The sequence below is a fragment of the Apus apus genome, chromosome 5, assembly GCF_020740795.1.
Source record: "Apus apus isolate bApuApu2 chromosome 5, bApuApu2.pri.cur, whole genome shotgun sequence".
Lineage (NCBI taxonomy): Eukaryota > Metazoa > Chordata > Aves > Apodiformes > Apodidae > Apus > Apus apus.
In genome coordinates this window covers 4,365,222-4,391,475 of record NC_067286.1, presented here as the reverse complement: position 1 = coordinate 4,391,475, position 26,254 = coordinate 4,365,222, and the positions used below count along the sequence as shown (strand labels likewise).

Here is a 26,254-nt window from a genome sequence, read left to right as displayed (position 1 = left end):
TTGGTTTAAAAATGGGCAAAAAAATATATCTCTGGTGCTACCATGGGTAGAATGGGAACCTTTCTTAAATTACTCATGCAAACTTTTAAAAATCTCAAGTGACCACAGAGGCCTAGGCTGAATAACCACTACTTTACATTGAGTGTTTCACTATTTACTAAACTGCACACAAATCTAATACTAGTTGCTTGGCAATAGTATTCCATCCCTAGTGACTTGAATAATCATTAGACTGTCAAGCACTCTGCTTTCATCTCCAGTTTTCTTTTCAATTTATGTTTCCCAGTCCAAAGGTAAGAATGCACTTTGTTTCCTCCATTTCCATATACACCTGTCTCAAAAAGAGAAATATGACTACCTGCACTTCTGCAACTCAAGGCATACTAAAAATATATGTAACATATATTATCCACAATTCAGATTTCAAAAGAACTTTGAAGGTAAAATTATTGTGTTTCTCCAGAGCAATTTCATTACTTCAACATGCCTAGACTAATAAATATGTAGTAGGGGTTTCACTTTGAGTTTTGGGCACATTAAACCAAATATCCAGGTGTCCAAGTGAAGAAAACCAGTGTGAAAACACAATTTTTATGAATCATATGATGATTATGGTTTTTAATCTGAACATCCCTGTTTCAAAGAAATACGATTTAGGGTTTGTCCTCTTGTATTACCCTTAGGTTAAAAAAAAGAACACAAAACAAATGAACAAAAAAAACAACAAGCCACTAAAAAACAAAACAAAAGCCACCATAAAAACCCAGTCAAAGAGAGTCAGACTGTTCACTTAGGCTTTCCTGAAGCTATAGTTGCCTATGCTGCAATGTGCATTCACTGTAATCCAAGACTGAAAACAAAGAATTATAGAATGGCTAGGGTTGGAAGGGACCTTAGAGATCACCTACGTCCACTTCTCCTCAGTATCACTTCTTCATCTTCAACAGAGACAGACCAAGGTTTTAACCTGCCTACTCTTTTCAAAACATTTTGCATTCCTTCTGGAATCCTTTCAAACAAACTCACAGTTTTAATGACAAGGGTGCCCTTGTGCAAATGGACAGTACCCAAAGAAAGTCATACCAAAAAGCAATCAGATGGTAGACACTAATTCAGCAGATGACAGGCTAAGTTTGGTGAAGAATTTTAGCTTGAAACAAGAATGGCATCAATCTTCATTCACTTTTAAGTGTTGGGTAAATTTACAACGTTCTGCACAATTATTAACCAGCCTCTTGTGTCCCAATCTATGTACAGAATATTTTACCCAGCAATTTCCTCAATGGCAACAGTTTTAATTAAAAAAAAAAAAAATTAAAAGTCAGTTTCTACTGCAGTTCTGTTTAAAATGTCAGAAAGTATACAATCCCAGACAAGACAAAAAATATTTTTTATGAGACAAATACAAATCAGAAACAAATTAGTACCTCAACAGCACTTCATGACATCGCCCTCACTAAGGTTACTACTCAATATATTTCCTCCTCTGTCTTTATGTAACCTATTTGCTTCTCTTTCTCTGCAGGAACAACACTAAGAAGAAAAAAAAATCCTCAATAAATGACTTCTCGGAAAACATGGCCGGATATCAGCATCTCTTGTTTACATAGCTGAGATATCTCCACACTACACATTTAAAGGTAAAGATTTAAGGAAACCCTGCCTTTTCTGATGCAAGCAAAGAGCAACCATGTCAAGTTAGCATAAAAGACAGTAATCCTAATTTAAAAGGCATCTGACTAAATTGTAAAAGCCAAGCGTGATAGCACATAACATCTACAGTTTATAAGACAATGAACAACACTGAAAGGCAGAACGATACCAGCCCAAATGTCAGTATATGAAAAGCACTTTTCCAGAATTCCAAAAATATTTCCTTCTTGCCGAGAAGTTGTGCACAAATCAGTTCCCATCATCTCCAGGCATACTTTATTTGCTAGATGATAAGTCTTACAGCCAATCATTGACAGAATGCAGCCATCACAAGTTACCAGAATGTAGGTGACTGTCAGAAAATATTAATAGAGTCTGCCACTTCTCTGGTGTTTCTAGAGGAACCGACTTACCTCGGCAGATGGTCCCATTCCCCACGTATCCAGGTTTGCAGGTGCAGCTATGTCCCCTGACAGTGTTAGTACAGATTGCATTCTCATCACAGTTATGCTGTTCACTGCCACATTCATCATGCTCTACAAGGGAGGGAAAAAAAGAAAGCATTATAAGAGAGACAGTGAGCGTTTTGGTGTGATGCTGTGGTGTTTGAAAAGCAAGCGGAACAACGTGGATGCCACAAGAGCTGAACACAGAGTTTGGTGTGGAAGTTGGCTATGGGTCTGCTTCAATTACCAACATGAGCATGGTGAGAGTAGATTATTTAGGTAGAAAAACAGGAAAAACAAAAAGAATCAGTGAGGAGGCAAAGTATGGCTGTGACAAAAATTCATTAATTATCACAGAAGATGATCTGCTGTAGAGACCAACCTGTACATCACTGTCCATCACCAACAGTAACAAGCAGAATGAACACAAGAGGGGCTCTAACACACATCCTTTAAGCACACAGTTCAATTGTCATAGTCATTTGTTCTAATGTGTACTGAGCTAATGGCATGTAGTAACATTTTACATCTCTGGAGGACCTTTCATACCACCAAACCCCAGACAGTCCCCCAGGCAAACGGGCCACGTTTTGCTTTCCTCCTGCAACTCTCACTGCTGTCACTGAGCCCCGTTTGCTGCAGCTCCTGCACTTCACTCTCTTATTACATCTTGTTCTAGTAAAGCATTGATTAGAAGTGCTGAGCTACCTGACCCTGAAGTTTCTCACTTATTCCTGCAATTATTAGGACCTTCCTTCATTTAGCAAGATTGTAAAGAGAAAACCTGAACATTTTACACCTGTGCACTGATAGATTTCAAGTTTTGTTCAGTAGAATCAAGCAGATGTAATGAAATTTCTTAAAAACTTACAAAGGACAACAGACATAATCCAAGATCAGAATCTAGAACTCTTTTAAAAAGTCTTCATTTATGCAACTGCAATCATCATGCTAGCACCCATATACCGAGAAATAAGCAGCATCCCTTTCTGGAACCAGGAATTTGCTTAAATATACCAAGGAATAAGGAGTGTTCAAAGGATGATGGATTAAATTTAGCCTTCTGTAGACCACAAAAAGAGGTAGTGCCTCTAAAACATGAGCAAAATACTCATTTTTTTCAGACACTCAATTAACCCCTTTGGAAAATTCTCTCTGTTGAAAGCAACTGGATCGCAAGTTTAGTCAGGCCAAAGTGAACCTCTGCAATGCCCTCATTTTACCACAGTGGGGAATGACAGCAAGCTTCAACATAACTCAACACATGTACATTTAAATGGTGGATTTCAAGGAACCCTCCAAACCAAACACTTTTGAAAGACTGCTGCTAACTATTTGCAGAACATACACTCCACGTATGTTTTCTATTTTTCACACACACTTGACGGCAAAATCATATGGATCGCAACCATTTTCTTTTCAAGAGCATCAAAGCATATATCACTCTCTCACTCTTTGCTTTTAGCGAGAAGCTCTCAAACACACACACTCAAGGCTGCCTGGCTTTAGCTGATAAATTCAGGCTTACATTTATACTTGTTAGTTTATGTTGGTGCCCAGCTCTGCTTAGTAATTCACTTCAGCTTCTCTCCAATTTTCAGACGCCTTAGATATTCTGAATTCTGGGCTTCTTCAAGGGCTGCCTGTTCTCTCCTTCATCTATTAAGAACCACAGCCTTACTCTTGCCACTGTGGTCTCATGGTGCTCAGACTGCTGGATCAGACACAAAAAGTATTGAGCTACCCTCCAAGGAAGTGCTTAGCAGGCAACTGAAGTTGCACAATGCTTTTCTTTTTAAGACACACACTCTCCATAATCTCTCCCTCCTCCTAACAATCATATTAGTTATTGCCATTTGCTTTCATGTGTTCATATTCAGACTCCACTGAGAACCCCTTTGCCTCATGCTCATGTACACACAACAACACTCCTACTCAAATAATCACCAAAATTAGTTGATTACCTTCTCAGCACTTCAAATATAAACAAAAGATTTCCCAGCGGTAAGGTATGTGTTTTGCCAAAATACACAAGAGATTATACTCTGCTGTGTTGTTCTAGGACTTTGACAATGTAAACCATTGTATTTACCATTCCTGCAGATATGCAGATGCTGGCAATATTGGGAGAATTAACACTGGCAGTGCTGCATTCATCCTCACAGTCATATTTAAAACAAAGGTCATTTTTTTTCTAAGGAGATAAAATTTGAAGAGTTAGCAACAAATTTGACCATGGAAGCCTGCCCTCCATGAGACACCCTGATGCTGCTAGTACAAGGAAGACTAAGCAAACCTCATCTGCATGAAGAATCCCAAACATCTTAGCAGCAATATGGGTGCAATGATGGGAACTTTAAATTAAGTTTTCCCTGGTGTAGAGATGTCTATAGATGATGTTGCTACAGGCCTAATAAGAATGAGAAACCATTGATTTTCTGTCAAGCTACAAAAATCTTTTATTCCAGATGGAAAAACCCTTAAGATTCTGTCAGCAGTGAGCTATCTTTGCTTTCCTTCTCCCTCACAAGAGACCATCCTTCAGAGTACTTGGTGTTCACATTGGGAAGTGAGCATGGAAGGTGGGCTCATGCTGTGTTTAAACTCAAAGGAGATCATGACTGATCTGCAAATAACTTTCTTTTCTTACACACACCACTTCCCAAAAACTCCCATTCAAGCACTGAACAGACAGAACCTGCTTTTGCTTTAATGTTAATATAATTACTATCTGACTAGACAGGAAAGACTGGAAGAGAAGGACACCGAGAAACAAGTGAAAGGAGTTAGTAGCAGTATCATTCCAAAGCACAGAAGAGAGCTGAGACAAAAATCTTGAAGTCATATCTTATTTTGACAATTTCCCTTCTAGCTGAACATGAGAAGCACAAGAAATGGGATTCTAAAAGACCACACGATAATTGTTAATTTTCTTATGCACACGCGTATATAGAGATGTTAATAAATGTGCTGCCATACTCAGGAATAAAAGTATCATTATTAAGTTTGGTTGAAGTCACCCATCTCTCTGTGACTTCTGTTTGTTATATGATATACACAGAAGGAGTTTATCATCAAAGGTAAAAAAACTGGCAGACTTACTGAGAAGCACTGTAGGATGCAATTCTGAGAAGCACCACTCATTCCCCTGGATTATTAATATCCATTTCAAGAAACAAGTATAATTTCAGAAGAACAGTTACTATAACAGCACCACTCTTTGATTACAGACAATTCAGTTCATTTATGAGATCTCTGTAAATTATCTTCAGCATTAGTGCTTTTGTTACTCAGGAATCCTGGTTATCACCACCTCTGTGCTGTGCTTTATCATTTGTAATGCTAGGGAGATTGCTTACTTCCTTGTGTCTCTGTTTCTCTCTATAAAATGAGAATATTACAAGACTCTGTTTTATTTATATTGTTTTGTTAGTATTTGTCAATCCTCAAATACTAAATATTTTATGGAAAATTAAGACATCAGTCTTATATTGCAAAAAAAGGGAAGAATCAAATATCAGTTCCTGGTTCGCCTTCCAAATTTATTTTTCCTACTGGCACACAAGAGGTACGAAAGGACACAGCCTCTGAAGCCTCAGCTCACCTGTCCCTGTGTCCTAGCCACAAAGCTACAGCTAAGGCCAGTAAACTACATGTTTAAATCCAGTATTTTCCTTCTGAATAAAAAACCTTCTAGAATTTCCCAAAGCTTTCACAAACTTGTTCAAGGTGTGTTCTGGGTACACACCTGAACCAGGGCAGCTTGTGAAGCAATGACTATAAAGTTATTTTTTTCCTCAGCCTTTATCTGAGGATGTCCATCTGCCTCCAAAAAAAAGCCCTTGAAGGATCATTGGTATGAAATCAATAATTTTTTACAGAAACTTATCTCTGCAGCCTGTGTTGTATGACTCTGGAATCATAACACACATCAACCGTGGGTGTCTTCTCTGTATACATTTAGCAATGCTTCGGTTTTGAAGAACTAAGGCCTTTAAATAAAAAGTTACAAAAAACCTCTGTTTGAAAAAGCTGCAACTGGAAAATCAACCCTGGTTAACTGTTGACCTCCAACAACTCAAAGTTGCATCAACTTGAACAGAAACCCACTCTGATAGCACTTGGGGTCTAGGGACACTGATGTTCATAGTGCTACAACACCTGCACAGCACTTGAAGATAAGCATTATAATTATCTCTGCTGTGTTAATAAAAAGAAGTTTATCTTGATAATTAGAATACTCAGGAGCTGTCTGACATAATTTGTTTCAATATTACGTGGCCCTACAGAGGTAACAATGACATAAAAAGCAAAGTTAATTCACCAGAAAATAGTTTTAAGTAGGTAGTTGCATATCCTACTACAAGAATCATAGAATCATAGAATCATAGAATCCTAGGGGTTGGAAGGGACCTCGAAAGATCATCTAGTCCAACCCCCCTGCCAGAGCAGGGTCACCTAGAGTACATCACACAGGAAGGCATCCAGGCGGGTTTTGAATGTCTCCAGCGAAGGAGACTCCACAACCTCTCTGGGCAGCCTGTTCCAGTGCTCTGTCACTCTTACAGTAAAAAAATTTTTCCTGATATTCATCTTAAACCTCCTATGCTCCAACTTGTATCCATTACCCCTTGTCCTATCACTGGTCTTCACTGAAAAAAACTTAACTCCATCGTCTTGACACTCACCCTTTACATATTTGTAAACATTGATGAGGTCCCCCCTCAGTCTCCTTTTCTCCAAACTAAAGAGACCCAGCTCCCTCAGCCTTTCCTCATAAGGGAGATGTTCCACTCCCTTAATCATCCTTGTGGCTCTGCGCTGGACTCTTTCAAGCACTTCCCTGTCCTTCTTGAACTGAGGGGCCCAGAACTGGACACAATATTCCAGATGTGGCCTCACCAATGCAGAATAGAGGGGGAGGAGAACCTCTCTTGACCTACTAACCACACCCTTTCTAATACACCCCAGGATGCCATTGGCCTTCTTAGCCACAAGGGCACACTGCTGGCTCATGGTCATCCTCCTGTCTACCATGACCCCCAGGTCCCTTTCACCTACACTGCTCTCCAGCAGGTCAGCCCCCAACCTGTACTGGTGCATGGCGTTTTTCTTCCCCAAATGCAAAACTCTACACTTGCTCTTGTTAAACTTCATCAGGTTTTTCCCCGCCCAAGTCTCCAGCCTGTCTAAGTCTCTCTGAATGGCAGCACAGCCTTCTGGTGTGTCAGCCACTCCTCCCAGCTTGGTGTCATCAGCAAACTTGCTGAGGGTACATTCTGTGCCCTCATCCAGGTCGTTGATGAAGATATTGAACAACACCGGTCCCAGTACCGACCCCTGAGGGACTCCACTAGTCACAGGCCTCCAACTAGATTCTGCCCCATTGACTACAACTCTCTGACTTCTTCCTTTCAACCAGTTCTTGATCCACCTCACTGCCTGATCATCAAACCCGTACTTGATCAACTTATCTACAAGGATGCTGTGGGAGACGGTGTCAAATGCTTTACTGAAATCAAGATAGACCACATCTACCGCTCTACCATCATCTATCCACCTAGTAATTTCCTCATAGAAGGCTATGAGGTTAGTCAAACATGACTTACCCTTGGTAAAACCATGTTGACTGCTCTTGATGACCCCCATCTCCTTGATATGTCTAGAGATAGTGCCAAGGACAAGTTGTTCCATTACCTTTCCAGGGATGGAGGTGAGGCTGACCGGTCTATAGTTACCCGGGTCCTCCTTCTTGCCCTTCTTGTAGACTGGAGTGACATTTGCTATCCTCCAGTCCTCAGGCACCTCTCCTGTTACCCATGACTTACCAAAGATGATGGAGAGTGGACTAGCAATGACCTCCGCCAGCTCCCTCAGCACCCTTGGATGCATTTCATCCGGACCCATCGATTTATGGATGTCCAGATTATGCAACTGATCCCTAACCCAATCCTCATCTACTATGTCCTCACCTATCTTGACTACTTCTGGGGTTATATGAATCTGGGGCTCATGGGAAAAGCCTGCAGGAGTAAAGACAGAGGCAAAGAAGGCATTCAGCACCTCTGCCTTCTTCATATCCTCTGTCACCAGGGCACCCACCTCATTCAGCAGTGGGCCTATATTGCCTCTGGTATTAGCTTTGTTGGCTATGTATCTGAAAAAGCCCTTTCTACTGTCCTTAACCCGACTTGCAAGGTTAAGTTCCAAGGAGGCCTTAGCTTTCCTAGTTGCCTCCCTACATTCCCTGACAACATTCCTATATTCCTCCCAAGTGACCAGCCCCTCCTTCCATGATCTATAGATTTTCCTCTTCCACTTGAGTTTCCCCAGCAGTTCCTTTTTTAACCACGCTGGTCTCCTAGCTCCCCTACTAGATTTTCTACCCATTGGGACACACAAGAAGCATCGATGCATCCCACGGATCACAAAAAATCAACTTATACCAAAAAACACAGGCTGATCTGTGAGTACATTGATATTAGGGCACACAGTATCTCCTTTTTCCTGAAATCTCAAATAAACTAGTTACAGTACAATGGAAAAACATGGACCACTTCCCATTAAAGTCTCAGAAACATGAAATGAATAAGACTATCGAAATAAGCAGCAATACCAGACTGCCATGGAGAAAGCTGGGATCACACTGCATCCTTCTGCACTGGTGTGTGTGAGCTCAAGGCAGATGGACCCAGCCAAGCAAACAGCAGAACACACCAACACCTGCAACATCATGTACCCATATGTAAAAACAACAGTTGAATAATAGCTGAGACAGCAGGAGACTGGAAACACAACTGAACTCCTTGTCTGCTAAGAGAACATTCCCTATAAAAGGCCAAGCCTCTGCTAATAAGCTGTATTAGCTGCACCTTCAGCAACGGGCCAAGAATCAGTCCATCATGTTGCATTTCAGCTGTGAAGCCACTGGCTTAAATTTTAAACAGACCTTTAGCTTTCTTCAAAACACGGGTACCACTTTAGGCTAATGAAGTTCAAGCACCTGCAGGCTGTAGCAGCTCCTGCCCACCTCAAATGAGCAAGTGCTCCAGCTGCTCTCCCCATTAACATGTAACCCTGCTGATGGCTCATTCACTGCAGCTGCAAGTATAAATAAGAATATTCAACCAAGGACACAAAAGTCAGCAACCTTCAGGCATCCTTATTTATGTCAAATCTTCCATATCACTATTTTTCCTCACCTAATCTTAAAGAATCACATAACTGCTTTTGTTTTGTGATACTTGAAAAGTGTTCTGGGCTCCACTGAAATAAAAGATTGTACCAGGAAAAGCACTGGTGGCTTAGGTGCCACGCACAGATTTTTTGTCTGCATCAAGCCACCCGCACCATATTGCAAAACTGCTAGTGAAAACAACCACAGAAAACTAATCCAGAATACATGGGAAGTAAAAATAAATAAATGTATTTGTCATGTATTTATAAATACAGATGCACAAATACCTAGAAGTATAAATCAACAGTTAGAGGTAAATATAAATTTTCTCCACTCATATGTACATGAAATGTAGTGGTTATGAAAGGCTGCAGGCAGTTCTGACAACTAGCATCAGAAGAACTGTCACTAACAAACAATGGCATCTTTCTATATGCTGGAAGTTTCAGCTATTAGTTTCAGCTATTATTTTACTAAAGAGATCTTTTTCAATAAAATGTTTTTCTATTCATTGTACAAGAGGAAGATGGTCTCTGCTTATATTTTGGTTGCATACTTATTTATTCCCTGTACATGCTTGGAAAAATTAAAGTATTTATATTATTAAACACTTTGTCTAAAACATTTAATGGAAAATTAGAAACAGATTGAAAATATATAGCAAACATCACATAGCAAAGCTTAGAATCTTTTGGTCAAGAGTCGTAACTAACTGTAACATCAGGACAGCTTTACGTTGCACAGTTCAAAAGCCCATAGGGGATTTCAAACTCACAATTTCTAAAAGATACACCTGAGACAGGATTTATTTTTCAGCAAGAGTACCAACCTTTTTTATCTTTATTTCATTTAAATAAGGATGCTCTTTGAAAAAGGAGCGACACTGGGATGCAATTACTGGAGACATATCCCACTGAATGGTCTTTCACCACAGCCTCTCTCACTTCCCTTTACATGAAAAGTCTCCAACTTAAACTTGCTTACAAGAGGGAAACAGTTTTATTATTGTAAGGATTTTCTTCTGTTAGTTACCCAAAGCCTTCATTCTGTACTAATGAAATAGTCATCTCTGGAAGACATTGTGCAAAGATTCTGACGATTTCTATTTATTCTTACAGCATTGAAAGAAAATCAGAGTTGTTCTCTAAATGGCTGAGATGACAGTCTGCTTCTGAGGTGTGTAACCACACCTGCAGGAAAACATTTCTGTACACCAAGAGGCTTAAAATAGAGAGACAACCCACTTAAGGAATAGCAAGGTCATCAGATGCTACTCTTGTTTATGAATGCAGAGGCCATTTGTATAGAATACACCTAACATAAAATTAATTAGATATATGGCAATAATTAAACAAGAGGCTTTGAAAACTCAGAAAGGAGAAAGCCATCTCTGCAGACACTTTTAAAAAGAAGTAATTTCATTGCAGGCCATTAGGATGCAAATGTCTGTGTAATAACAATGACTTTTATAAGCAGAGGTTAAAAAATTGAACTTAGGAAGAAAAGTGGACTTAGTGAAATCAGGATTTCACTGCTTAAGAAGTTCTGATGAAACAAAAGGGGTAGCTTTGAAATGCACTGAATAAAATGAAGGATTCTTCTGAGCACACAGAAAAATCTCCCCCAGATAACCAAGGCAATTAGAAGCAAGATGCACACATCAAACAAGAAATGACACTGCAAATGGTAAGCTGTTGAAAGATAATACCTAATTTTGAATCCAGACAATGCTGGGGGGAGGGGGGGGGAAATACTCATGAGAATAAAAGAAACAAAGTGAGGTTACTCTGTGTCTTTTCTGAACTTGAGTCACCCAAGCTCACCCTCCCTTTCTGCAAGGAAACAGGAAGAAGGAACAGGGCACAGAACAGAAAAGCCCCACTGCTCCTTGGCATAAGGGTATGCTGCAACTTGATCATTACAAGCAGTTAAACATACAAATCCTGGCAGAAATACCAGATTTGTAGTTCTTTTAGTAAGAAACTAACATGCTATTGTAATTTACAACACAACTAACAGCTTCTGGTGTTAAATATGAAATTATTTAGACTGCATTCTAAAAGAGTAGGCATATGTTGCTGTTGGGTAATTAGGAAGAAATAGTGGGATTTAATCTGAATATAAAATTCTGAATGTGCATGCAGTTGCCTCTCAGAATAAAATGTCTTGACTGTTTCCTTTTGAATCATAAACTAAAATTCCTTCTTTGGCTTTTTGGTATCTGGCTAGATTTTGGTCACATTCACCTATCTACAATCAAGTTTATAAAATAAACTACTAATATTAACCACACTTCTCTTTTGTTCTAATTTATTCTAAGAAACTTATCTGCCTAGAACTGTCTATAAGCCAATGTAACAACATAATAAGATTTGTGTGCCTAAACCTGTATTTAGAGAGTGCCCAAGATTTGTCTTAGTGATTCAATTTCGACTTTAATTATTAGTTTGCTTTAGTTTAGATTTTCACAATACAATCAAATCTTCTTGTAATCGTGGATTAGAAGGTCACAAACAAAACCAATGTAATCTTATCCATGCACTTAATATGTATCATAACTAATGTGATATGTGGATGTATCTAGGGGAAAACAGACTAAACTACTATCTCAACCTCAAGAGGCCTGCTTTATTTCCCCTCAGCAAGAAGCAGAAAGCAGACATGGACGCAAAAGTCTTACTCTGCTTCAGTATATAGAAACTTCTTTAGTTATTGCCAAACAGCTGATCTTCCTAATGATCCTTATTCCTAGGAACCCTGTAAGTTCCAGCTTTATGTGATGTATATGGACAGAAATATGAAGAACCATGGATGACAAAAAGATACACTGTAAAAGAAGAGGATAATCTTTTCCAGAAACATTTGTAGTAAACAAAACATTTCATAAGCCATTGTTTTTCATAAGGAGATTTTGTTTTGCCTTTGATGTTAATCTTCATTTAACATTCAGAAACTGTAAGTCTACTGAGTTGAAACTACTTTTGAATAGTCAAGGGAGAAGCATTTGCTATGAAGTTTGGATGATCCACCCCCTTCACTACTCAATTCAGCTTATACTTCCAGTCTTTGCCTTGACACAGTCCTGTTTAACTCCATTTTTCATATCATATTCTTATGTGAATAAACCCAATGCATAAAAGCAAAAGTTCTGGTTTAAATTAATAAAATGTCAGATACATTTAAATATTTTTTTTGTATCAACACAAGACCTTTTGCTGGCAGCTATTACATCATCAGCATCCAAAAGAGCAGGTGCACAAGCATGCATACGATGTATCCAGTTCTACAACCTGGAGGTGTTTTGCTTTACCACAGCCCCTCCTGCATTGAAGGTCTCCAGGTCATGCCCTCAGTGCATGACCAGAAGTGCACACAGGATTCATGATATCAGAACATTATGGATTTATACAGTAGCAGAAGCATAATTTTCATTTTGTTCTCAATACCTTCCCCAAAGGATCTTGCTATTCTGCTTGTCTTTGGCCACAGCTGAGAAGTGAGCTGACATTTTCAGAGAACTATCTGAGATAATTTCAGTATCTCTTCTCTGAATGGTAATGGCTCATTTAGAGCATTTGTATATACACTGATTTTTTCTTATTTTTTACTCAAGGCAAAGGTACTTTATTCTCTGATCCTGCGTTCTGCCTCACTACTTTATAAAACAACTACCAATAGAACCCATTTGAATTTCCATAAGATGAGTTCACTGAGCAGTGAGAGGAAATTCTAAATTATTACAATAAAAAGATTTTTTATTTTTTGCTAGATCAAGATAAATGACAAGTAGCCTTGCTGACAGTAACACTGCATTTGTTTTTCACATGAGGAGAGGAAAAAAGAAGTGGATCTCTTGCTATCACAGTAAAAACTATTTTCACATACATCTTAAATCCCATTTTAAATGTCTATATAACACTTGGATAGGAAGCAGGAAGACAGACATTTCTTTTTATTGTTTTCTGAACACAACACTAAAAAAGAAATCAAGAAAGCAAAGGGAAAACAAGAAAGTCTAAAAAAAAGTGAAATCCTGAAAAGTTGTGTTTAAGACTTAGACACATTGCAACCTTATAGGAAACACCCCAAGGTTAAAAAAAAAAAAACAGCATTGAACAAGCTGAGTGCTTAAAAATTCAAGAATCACTGCAAGTGTACACCAGTGTTTCCTTTGCATTTAAGTTGTATTTCCCTAATATTTAAAGTGTGCTTGAGTTGAGCAAAAATGTCAAATTAGTAAAGAATATTAAAATAATTTTATTAATATAGAAAAACAGTTCCTAGATTATTAGTGTGAATAATCTGAAGGGGGTTTTGCCATTGGATTTCCAAGTCATATAACACAGGGAAATATTAGTAGCAATGTTAACATATACAGAAATTCCAGAATGTATCCTTAACAATCAGGCTGATAATAAAATGGCAATCCACCTGCCATAATCTCAATTTAAACTGGACACTTTGCTGCAGTTTTGTGGACTTCTTTTTAAGAGCCAGATTATTCATGTTTAGAGGCAGTATTGTCTTGTTTTCTAATGCTGAAAAGTGATCTTAAGAAAAAAATCGGTATGAAAACACCACACTAGGACACCTTGTGATTGTGCCAGATGATTAACAATCCAATACAGTTTCCACATCTTCCATTTCATCATATTTCTCAAGTAACAAAAATGTGAGGGCAACTTTGTCATTTGTAACGTGTATCTTTGACTCTCAAACTTGCCAACAAACATTGAGTGCAATTGCAGAAACTGGTATCAAATTCAGTTCAGACTAGATCTAGACAAACTCAGTCCCAGTGTTTGGAGGAGTCTCTGTATGGTAGATTGAGGAATGAAAAAAACACTAAAATTCCACAATGGCAGAAGCCACACTTCACTGACAAAAGAAAACCGGAAAACACGCCCTCTTTTGTTATCCTTATGCTTGGAAGAGTTGGCAAGTTCATATCATGAAAAGAACAAACTCCCTTCCTAGCACAGATTCTCGATGAGCAAAGAGACTTCAGGACTGAGGCTGAGCTCCATGAAGATCAGATGAACTTTCAGAACTAAAACTAAGTAGTTAAGGATTGCCCACTTTCCATCTGACAGACTCGAGACTGATTCCTAGATTTATGAGATTAGGGTGCATAGGAGCTGCATTTCTGGTCCAGCAGCTCAGAATGAGTCTCTGATGACACAAACTTTTGCACAGGGTGACAGGAGTTTAAAGCATATTGCTAACACAACACAGCCCAATAGAAATCCTTTATTAAGACTAAGGGATATCATTGGTTAGGTCAAAGTCTCAGAAAAACAAGAAATGGTCCACAAGACTAACAAAAATGTAATTCTGTACAGCAATGTAGTGTTGAAGAGCAAATAGCTATACCCTCATGTGCAAGAACCAAAATAGCTAAGTGTTCCTCCTTACTGGATTTATAAAGCAGAATAACCAGGCTACACACTGTATGTCTAGAGGTTTGCAGTCATCTGGTCTGCATGCCAGCCTCTTATTTATTTATACATTTACTGCAGGAAGCCAGAAGAAATTCCAGACTTTGTCAAAGATGCAGCATGGCCTTGAGGGGCAGTGGTCAGGGCACAGGTCCATATGCTGGAAGTTCATTCCCTTTTGAGTTCCATCACAAACACAGTACCACACACAAGGCCTAATCTCATGCCTGAATTAGAAGGCATACCAACATTTCTGATGGGAACACGTTAAGCAATAAGGTCATCTTGACTGTTATTATATTAGACTTCTAATATAATCCCTATCTTTTCCACAAACCAGTTAAGCATCAAGGCATGGGCTTTTATGAGGCACCTTCTAGGAGCGATCATGTAGGACTGATCTGAAACTCCCTGGAGTTTTTACGAGTGACTTTAGTGGAATCAGGAGTTAGCCCCACAAAAACAAAATCCCAGATCCAGACCCACAAACAAATGGTGCATATCAATTGATGCATTTCTAAACCACTAGTTATTCCAAGTTTCTCTACATAGTTATTGCTTCTGTTTACAGAGTTACAAAGCAGAGAATTTCATACAGAGAGCAAATAAAGCTTTGAACTCAAGACAGACTTTAGAAGGGACACTCACATTCATAGAGGAATGGTAAAAAAGAAAAAAACAAACACAAACAAAAAGAAAACAACAAAATCACACACACAAAAAAAAAACCACACAACAGACCAAAAAAACCCAAACCACACACATGAAGTTCTCGGCTTCTCTAAAAGATAAGACAACCACTTTGGATGATAAAGAAATCACACATAATGATACAGACTTTTCTAGCAATTGCCACTGCCTAATTTACAGTTTTCAAGAGAGATGCCTATTACCATTACATCTTAAGACACAGTTTTATTTTGCCTCCGTGTTGCTAAAAGGTGAATATGCTTCAAGTGTCTGCACTGTGTCAGAAAATAAAGGCTAAAACAATATGGTACTTATTTATTTTTATAGCAATATAACTTAATCTAAAAGGACAGGCTGATTTTTATCCATAAAACTGTGAAAGCTACATATTTTATGGTTGATATGAGGGCCTCGTATTTCAGGTGTTTTCAGTTCAACAATAGCTGCAAGCTTTATTTTGCAGATATCTCTAAATCACTAATACAAAAAGTGCAAAATAGACCTTTGGATGCAGTTTTCAGCCAACATTTCATCATGACTTGATGAACTTATATTGGTGACAATGAGTTGAAAAGAGTTTTGGATTTCAGCATTCCCTGATGCTTTTACTGCCACATAAAAAAAAAAAAAATACAAAAAGCAATACATTCCCCATTTCAAACTTGCACAAAAGTCTATTAGTGCTGTTGCAACACAGTAAGGTGGAATTGCTTCTAAATGAACCTGTATCCGTGACAGATGTGTCAATCTGCTGATACAGGAACACATAAAATCACAGTTAAGGTTTTGTAGCAGAGTTCAAGTATAACAAGGATAGGACACGTCCTGTTTCTTGGCACCTATCAGAGATGTAAGGAAAAGGCTTGTAGAGGGTTGGAGTGTGCAATACAAGTGATAGGAAAGTCTCAAGGACTTAGCCTACTTTTGCCAGTTTTCTGTTTACAAGCTAGTCAGAGTTGAGCCGTTAGGTTCCTGTGCAGACTTGGAACCTTTATGTTTTATGTACAAGTTTCCAGTTAAGCAAATGCTGCAAAAAGGATGGGCTCCAGTATATTTTAAGCTTTTGACAGAATAGAGATGGGCTCTCGCTTCTTACTGAAAGCAAACAAAAAGATTTACCCCGTTGCAGCTCACTCCACAAAGCAGGCGAGTGCTGACTGAGTCTTAAAAATAGGTGTCTAAAAACTGGCTTCTACAACAATATTTAACTATCTAAATTACTACATGGGTTGGTCCCTCCAGGTGTTCATAATGTAACTTCCCCCAGTGTGTTTAACAAGGACAAATGGGTTTTCAGCACTTAAAAAGAGAATAAAAAGAAACAAGAAAAAAAAAAGTTTAGTTCTTTATGTCACTCATGTATTACTCTTCAGTTTAATCCTTTAGCCTCCCAACAATATTATGGAATTTTTACATGGAAGGAAGTGATGAAATCATTTTGCCCCTCAAAGAATGCAACTTCAGCATTACATTTATTCTCAGCACACAACCAGAAAGCAGAAATGGTAACCAGTGCATCCTCACTCCCTAAGGCACCTATGTTTTCCCCTGAAGATATGCTACCATGCTAGTGATGACAGTAGAGCATTCTTTTGTCTTATGAGATCTGACAAGATCACAACCCAAGTTCCTTTGGCTGCAACTTCACCTTTATCAGCAAAACCCTACACACGATAAAGATCCCACTGCTGAGACAAAAAGACAGAACAAATAGAATTTATATGCTCTACATTGCTCAGGCTTTCACAATTACCCTACCAAGGGATAAAACAGTACAACTTTATTTTGCAGTTTCATGACTGAAGTAAAAATTAATAAAAAATTACTTAGATATTAACACATATCATCTATGAGTGTGAAAAAAAATGCCTTGTTGATTGATGTTAATTTAAACAGAGAATTCTCCTCTGGAAGAATTCTGCTCCAGATTCATTTAAAAAAATCACTGACAGTCACAGAAAAGTGATAACAAATACATAAAATGTGCATCATTACTCAAGAAAGTCAGATACTTAAGTACTCTGGATTATCCAAGAAAACTAATGATGCAAGAAAGGTGTCTTTTCTAAAAAAAATAAAGCAACAAACAAACAAACAAAAAAACCCACCAAAAACCACCATAATTTTAGGGAGGATAGAGGCAGAAATCTCAAGTACCCCAAATCACCAAACACCAGGGAAAAGACTGCTGACATACACTGGAGATTCAGAGCAGGGACCCTTAGGGAACAAATTCACATCCATTTTCTGGAACCCTTTTCAGGGTTAACCAGTGATTGACTCACAAGGTGCTACCAGAAACCTCTCTGCTGTGGGTAGCAGGATACTGCAATTCAGCCCTTGGCAAGGCATGAGATAATTAAGAAGGAAAGCAAAGCACCAGGTGTGAGGAACGTCTGCAAAAATCAATTTGCAGAAGGCGGCACAATGAAAGTCTGTACTCAGCTTGAGTACCTAATCCTGACAAGACAAATCCATATGTATGCACCCATGAGACCAAACGTGGGGTTAAATGTCTGAATAATCATGAAGGGAGCAGGAAACTCCAGGAGGAGAATTAGAATGATCCACTAGAAAAAGTGAGACAGAAGTCAAACAAGAGAGAAAATGAGAAATTAGAATCAAGCAATGGTGGACACTGTGAAAGAACAAGTTCCTGGTTCACAAGAAACAACCTCAAAAAGCCACAGGTAGCTGTGCCTAATACAGGTTGTTGTGCTGCTTAACATTTCACTCCAGCATATCTTCCAGGGAAGAAAAGCAGGATTACATAGAGGACTCAAAAAAGGCAGCTATGATGCTCTTAGCTAAAGTGAACACAGGTCTTTATGCAGAACATGCCCAGAGAGAGGTGAGAACATCTCATGCAATTTGAATTCCATCCCTCTCTCTGTCACAAACTGACTACATGACTTGGTGACTAAGACACTGTCACCACCTCTTTTGTAAAGCAATGGCTAGAAAGGTGCGATGTCAGTGCAAAACTCATCTAATACTATTAAATTCTTTACCAATTGACAAGAATGGGACAGAGACTGGATTTGGAACATTTGAACCACTTGAAACCAAAAGGTAAGAATCTAACCCAAACCAGCCATCTGTCACTGTTAGGTGACAGGTAACCATTGTGACAGGCTGGGATAGCTTGTATGTGCAAGAGCTAGCAAATAATCAAGAGACAATTTGAAAAGGCTTGCTGGTAATCATGTAGTGATGCAAGGAATGGCTGAAAAAAGTCTGACAAAAGCCCACTGGGAAAGCAACAGCTGTAAACTTACTGTCACAGGTGAAACATCAGACAGAATCACCACAAAATTATTTGGAGGAAGGTGTGAGGATTTACATACTCAGACATTAGCTTCACAGAATTGCAATAAATAAAAAGATCAAATGTTTTTATTATTTAAATGAAGAGATACTTTACACATCAGATAATATGCCTGCTCTAGATAGTATCTCTCACATGCTTGCAGAGGTGTTTTGTGTCTCCATTGACTGTTTCCTAGGAAAACACCCCTGTGAGGAGAGGAAAAGACAAGGTTCCTGCAAACAGAGGAAGGAAAGGAAATTAAGTACTGATTGCACATAGTCCTTTCATATCTTCTAAGGGGCTCAAAACCAATTACAATCAATAATGATTATGTCTCATGTGTCACTTCTGTGACATATAACAAACATCTGTGAGCAACAGAAAACACTGTTTCAGAGAAAAAGCATTTGCCTTTCCACAGGATCCCAGAGCTACCTTGCACAAGTGCTGAAATCAGCACTAAATTAACATTACAGTAATTAAGTAACTTTTCCCCACAGAACACTGGAGCTGTTGAGTTTAAACTACTCCTCAGAAAACCCACACAGACAAAGCCTATAGCATCATAGTGATACATTCCCTGGATGAAATCTCCTGCCACAAGCTCCTGTACATAGAGAGCAGATGTCAGTGAGGAGCCCTTCATCTCATCTCCATCTTTCAGTGGCAGGTGCAGGATCCTTATGCCTAACAGTCACAAGCACTCTGAGGCCACAGAAAAAGATCACTGAATTAAGGTGTTAAAAATTAACAGCAATTTAAATAGCTAAATATTAATAGTTTAATTTGGAAGAAGATAAAAGTATTTCTTTTGATCCTAATTTCACCCTGCATCCTAGGTGACAGCACGATGAAGATGACAGGTGAACAAATGAGTGTAACAAAACAATTGCCTGGAACCACAAACTGAATTTCAGTGGGAAACCTCATGCTGTTCCAACCCAAGGAAGACATTTTGTGGGGCACACCTCACTGGGTTCATATGCAGTTTAGAAAATTAATAGGATATAAAAATGTGTTTCAAATATTTAACAAGAGGAAAGAGAAGGTCAATCAGAAATAATCTTTTAGCTGGAAAATTATACGTATATAGTATTGATTCTTTTAACTCTCCTGTAATGAGAGTCAAGTAATCTTTTTCAACCAGAAAGAGCTTTTCTAATTGATACATGTTTGGCATCCTAAAAAGTATTCACAGTGGGAAAGACGAATGGTATGTCACTAGTCCTGTCACAGGGGACCAGAACAACACTGGCAAGACTGGTGTATTTCCAAAGAGCATATGAAAAGCAGCCAGGCAAAACTGGAAGAAAAGTTCAGCTGAGTTAACCCTCTGAGAGACCTGAACGACAGTACAGAGTGCAGTCCAGTACAACTTTTTATTTCCAACAAGAATTATGTCAAGGCCTTCTGCATCAGTCCAACAGATCAGCAGGTCCCTGCTGGAGGAGTGACAATTGGGGAATGCAAGGGAAAAATAGCTACTGGGAGCCCCAAAAAATGCAAATAAATAACTGTGGCACAATGAAGGAGAAACATCCTTTAAAAATGGACTCTGTTTAACATGAACAACTGATGGCTTCAGATAAGGCTGAAGCATCCAGTAGTGAAGAGTCAGCTGCACAAGGCATTTTCTAATGTCAGTGTTTCTCTGAAACTTCATTATCCCAAGCACCCATGGGAAAGTGGTACATTTGGACTGAGTGAACCAATGGTTAGTTCCAGACCCAAAATAATTTCCATCTTTTGTTCCTAACAGAAAGAACAGTGACAACTATTGGCTCGTGATCCTTTTTTCCATTCTTTTTGTGCCCAGTTCCTGGGGAAGATTCATATTTTAGTGTTATTCTCTTTGAAATACTTACTTGGCATTATTACAGCCCATGGCTTTGTGTTGCAAGGTTTTCAAAAACCCTTTCAAAAAGAAACACTTATTATTCTGTGATGCTCACTGAGTGCCATTTCTTGCTTGAGAAGGCACAATGTAGGTTGTATAATAAGAACAGAGCTATCAAAAAAAGATCATTAACTACAGCAGGATTACCACCTCATCTTGGGACAGGCTTTTCTCATTTTCTGTGCAGGCTGGAAGGGATCACCACATATCTGATCAATTCTGGTATGCTAACCACTGGGGCAGTGACAGAAAAATAGCAGGTTTAAAGGACAATTAACAGCATTGAAGGGGGGGAAAAAAACTGAAAATGGGGTTCTCTTGACCCACATGTACAACAGAGAAAACCTCGCAATTTAGATTGCTATCAGGTGAACACAGAAAGAGGAGGTGGTATGGGAATAAGATAGAAATTTGTTCCATTTGCCAGTAAGAAGAGATACAAGAGGACAATGCCATGGAATATAATATAATAGAATGCAAATAGCTTTAAGTTCTTTGAAAATAAAAGAGTGAATGAGTAAGAAATGCAAGTCCATATTAAAAAACAAAAAAGAGGTAATATTGATGGTCAGAAAGAATAAACTAAAAAAAAATTAATTAAAGTGAACTAGAACAGAACATTTAACAGTATCTTCTGTAAAGCAAAAGTGTATATCTCCTATACTAACTGAAAGCACACAAAAAATGCAAGAATATGTATCTACAAGAACAACTGTAATGCTTACAAAGTTTTGCATACTCTTTCCAGTAATTACGAAAAGAAAGCCGAGGAGAATCAGAAGCATCACTGTTTTCACCAATTCACAAATGTCAAGATACTACAGAGAAAAAAAATGAAATATCATCATTAGACAATGTCTGAAAATGATATTTCACAAAGGCTAAACTTTCCTGCCCTTACACTGCAGCCATATGCAGTTTCAGGATTATCATTTGAACAGTTACAGACAAAATAAGTTAAAAAAATCCCTGCAGTAAGATATGGTGTGTAATCTGTGCTTCATTGTAAAACTTAGGTAACTGATGCACAAAATACTAAGATATTTTATGTACTTGTTTTGGAAGGATTCAAATGGAAATATCTTAGGACTATGATTATTCTTGTTGTTCTTGTTACAAACTCTCTGGCTGCTAATCTTTTTTGAACATTGCTTCTAACAGATTGGTTTAAATCACATCAAATTCACCTAATCTAATTAGATTAGATATTTCATAATAACCTGACTACCTTTCCAGACACAATTTACCTTTATCATCTGTTAAGTAATCACATTTTTATATTAGATATTAAAACGCAAGGACATCAAACATAATGCATTGTAGCCAGTTGAAATTATACCAACAAATAGCATTTGAAGGATTTAAACAGATAGCAGCAATTATCCTCCTCTTTATGAAGCATGAAAGTGATAAAAATTATTACTTTTCCAAGACCACTGTAATATTCATGTATCTACTTAACTTTCGACCTTAGGAGGTCCCATTTGTTTTATTTAAAGAAATGAATAAAAAGATTAAAATATTATGATTACTCAGTAGCTATGGAAAAATGAACAGCAGCTACAGCAAAGGTATGTAAAATGAGTAACAGAACATGGGCAACTCTCTTACCCAATATTAACAAAAAGGGCTCTCTTGCTTGATGAAGTTGAAGGGGGGAAAAAAGTCAGGGTGGACAGACATCAACAGTCATTTTATAGAACAGGCCTGACTGATAAATAGCTTTGGATGGCATTGAGTTTAAATCCAATAATATTCAAAATAGTAGCCCTGTAATGTACATGCATAGTTTTGCTAGCTAGGATTTAATGATGAAACTATCGATTGATAAGGTTCAAGGCACAAAATTATGATTACACAGAATCAAGGAAAGAGATTCCTTCTGTGATCCATTATACTTGCAGGGAGGCCTACAGTTTCTCTGAGGCAAACAACTTGGATGTCAGAGAATAAATACTAGGTCAACTGCAGTTCAAGATGCCAGATTCTAATATAAGGGCAATTAGTTTTACCTGAAAAAAAGATAAAAACTCATGGATTTTAGACTGCTACCTGAAGAGATCTTGGGTAAGAGGGTATATGGGATTATTGTCCACAACGCTGGGCCTTCCAGTTTACACCAGTTTAATCAATTGCTCGTCATGAGTCCGGCTGGCAGAAGACCAAGTTTACAGTCAGTCTGGTTGCGGGAATGAGGAGGAATGGGAAGTTGGCCTTCTTGTCTTCACCTGAGCTTAGCTGAACCCCTTCAGGCAGCAGTATAGGACTACTCAAAGTCATTCAAGCAGGTGTTAGGTGAGAGCAAACTCTGAACTTGCACTTCGTACTCTTCTTCCTGCTGATTCTTAGCTAACGTGGAAAGGGCAGGAGGGGCAGCTACCTTTTGATCATGCTGATATAGACATCATGGAAGGCAAAAAGATAGCATGCACTTCAAGGATGAGATCTGTATTTTTCTTCATCAAGAAGAGCTGAGTAAGAGGAATTTTGTGATTGCTTTGTGTTAGAACAGGCTAACGTGTTCAGTTGCACTATACAAAGATTAAACACACTCATTGACCAAAATTATAATATTTCATTTTAGGCAAAGGAAGTAATTGGGCAGAAATCATTAAGTCTTTCATAACCATAGATAGGACTCAGTTTTCCTCTCTGCAACGTTGGTCTTCAAGAGCTTACACAAGAGCTTTGAGAAGCAAATAAGTTTGCCTGTGCAGGATGCTGCACTAATTCAGTACTTGCATATCACTTTCAAGCTACACTGTGCCACACCAAGTGGCCAGTGGTCTGGGTTTATTCCTCACATGGTATTTACAGTTTCTGATCTTTGCAATGTTTGTTTCTAAAAATGTAACATATCGCACTGTGAAAAATCAGACAGAAAGAAAACCAAACCTATCCTAGGTTTTGCAGACCACCTTTGCTTATATAGCAAATGTAATTTCTGTAAAAATGCATTTCTAATATTAGGAATTAATAACAATAAAGAATAGAAATGAGACACCAGCTGTGTGAATTTCATAGCTTAAAAAAAAATAAAAACGGGATTCTAACTTTATCTCCCTAAGATTTATTTGAATAATATAAAAATATTATTCTCAGACAATCACCCAAAGTGCTGTTTACAGAAGATATCAAAGAAAAGGTCAGAAGATCTTTATCTGCACAGAATTCTTGTTGACAGCTTTATGACCACAAGGAGAAACACAAGCAGGACTAATTAAAGAAATCATTGAAAAAAGTCCTCCATGCTAGCAAATTCCATGGCATTTTTTGACATCATAGAAGAGATGTGACATTTTTTATGGGCAATCCTTGCTCAGAAAGTAGTTTGCACTCTTAAATCTGTTTAGAGACCCAAAACAAAGTCTGAGATGTTGAAAGACTGAAATAATAATAGGCCATGGTCCAGCTTTTTACTGAGTTAATGCCCTCAATCACTACTTAAACTTGCTTCATTTCTATTCCCATGTAGCACATAGAAAGGAGAGACAGAAAGGTTCATCAAAGCAGATTCCTTCCAGAGATTTGCTGACAACCCACATTAAGTTCACAAAGAGAAGGAACTTCAGCAGATACTGAGGATTTTGCAGGTTCAAATCCATCTTGTCAAGGTTTACTTTTGACTGGAAAGCCAACACATGCTTGCAGTAGCATCCAGTAATAACAGAGCTCAGCACCTTGCAAGATCTTTCCAATAACTTCAGTAGTTCTTAAGTCTTATCCTGACTTTCTGTAAGGCATATTTGCATATTGACATTATTAGTTCAGCATACAAATCATGAACTGTTAAGAATTGCACAATACTACTAAAACAGGAATAACAGTTTTTATTTGGTTTATCCTTAAACAATCTGTTGCTGGAAAACCTATACAACTGGGGCAATCTACAGCCTAGGATTCAAAATTGAACTGCTGATGTCCAAGAGCTGTCTGAACGTCCTCATATACCAAACACAATAAGCACTTAAGCTTAATGCAGTTTCTATAGTTTTCTGCATCTTGCTCATCTGTTTCAACTCAAGATCTTGAGTTAACTCTGTTTGGAACACAAAGCTCTCCATTGGAACAGAAATCTGAACTATAAAGGCAGTTAACCTATTGAAATAATGTACAAAAATCACCTTTAGGAACTTCAGAAAAAACGCCAGGTAAGGGCTTTATATTTCAAAGGAAGCATGAATTCATTTTGTCAGTGAATTAATTAGCTTCTTCTCTGCAGCGCAAGACCAAAATCCACACAGGGTAATAACTGCTCTTGGTCCCTGATGCAATTTATGCATCCTGACAGGCAGTTTAATGGCACAGATTATTTTTAATAAATCAACAATCTCAGAGAAACAAATCAAAAGCAGCAGCAACTTAAGAGACTTCAGAAACTAGTTTGACAGACCTAAATAAGCATATATAGTTTGATTTCTACCAGCTATAAACTCAGCCTCTGGATTTTGTGGATTTGTAGGTAAGCTCACTTTTAGCTTCCTCAGTGATGATTGTTACCTGACTATTCAGCCATGTAACTCTTTTATGTGAAGCCACATGTAAGCAAAAACCAAACAACAAACCGAACTTCCCTGCTAATTTTCACAACAGAGTTTGTTCCAAGTCAAAAAAATGCTTATATATATTGATAAAACATATGCAAAAGGCTGGGCCTTTGAAAGAGAGGCTTGCATCTATTACATGTGAGAATATCAAAGGGCTGTTAAATTCTCCAATCTCATTATAGCTTTTTGTTTCCAAGATTCCTTTTAAAAAAGCGACATTTCAAACTCCATTAATGTCTTGGATTAAGTCTTTCCAGATGACTTTTTCTCTCTCTCCTTGAGTTTCTGTGCAATAAAGAAGTCTCTAGTTGTCTTTATAATTATCATCAATAATGTTCAGCTGTGGCTACACAATCACTCAATACTGGTCTAAGTTTTAGCACTCCAGATGGAACAAGGCTGCTCTGTTGCCCTTAAAAACAGTCCTTTCTGTTTCTTCTGGAAGCATCAACCATGAAAGACAGAATGTGTGTTTAGATGTTTCGCTCTGCCAGCTGCCCTAAGCAAACAATCCTGTAAAATGTGCCATTTCTGTTACTGTCACACATTTCACACCAGCTACAAATTTTAACTTTCTCTTTTTTTCTAATTGTCATCTGTATCTTTTCAATTTCATTATTCTTTATTTTAATAAACTCAGTCAGTGTTTCCACTAGCAGGAACCAGAAAAAATACAAAGGAACCTACTTCATCAGATGCCATATACATCTTTCTTGTGCTTACAGTGGTTACAAAGACCAGATCTGAGCAAAGAAGTGTCACTTGGACTGTGGATTTTGAATCTGCACTGAGAAGCAGAATAAACCTAGCTTCCTAACTGTGAAGTGAGCAAAAGATTGTATTAAGTGATTTCAGAATGCCAGGCAGAGAAAGGGAACTTTGTTCCTAGAGAGAAAGGATTAACCCCCGTGCCTAAGACTGAACCCCAAGCTGGATGGAGCCATGGTACTAAGGAAAGACACTGAGCCTCTTCAATTCCACACCACAGTTGCCATGTTCGTCAAAAGGCACATCCCAGTCCAAGCTCAGATCTTAATCGTGATTTTCATTACAGTCCCAGAAATGTGGAGTTCCCTGCACTGTTGCTGAAGATCTG

At 38.2% G+C, this 26,254-nt stretch overlaps 1 protein-coding gene across 4 annotated transcripts in view; it reads right to left on the bottom strand.

The window, feature by feature from the left end:
* The window catches only part of NELL1 (neural EGFL like 1), a 287,360-nt gene that overhangs the window by 109,749 nt on the left and 151,357 nt on the right, over positions 1-26,254 (bottom strand). For 3 of the 4 annotated variants that reach the window (XM_051622053.1, XM_051622049.1, XM_051622051.1), the window contains one exon: positions 2,067-2,189. The exons of the other annotated variant lie outside the window; for it this stretch is intronic. In XM_051622053.1, coding sequence (XP_051478013.1) covers positions 2,067-2,189 — 123 coding nt within the window. The remainder of the gene's footprint in view (positions 1-2,066; positions 2,190-26,254) is intronic. 4 annotated transcript variants of the gene reach the window in all.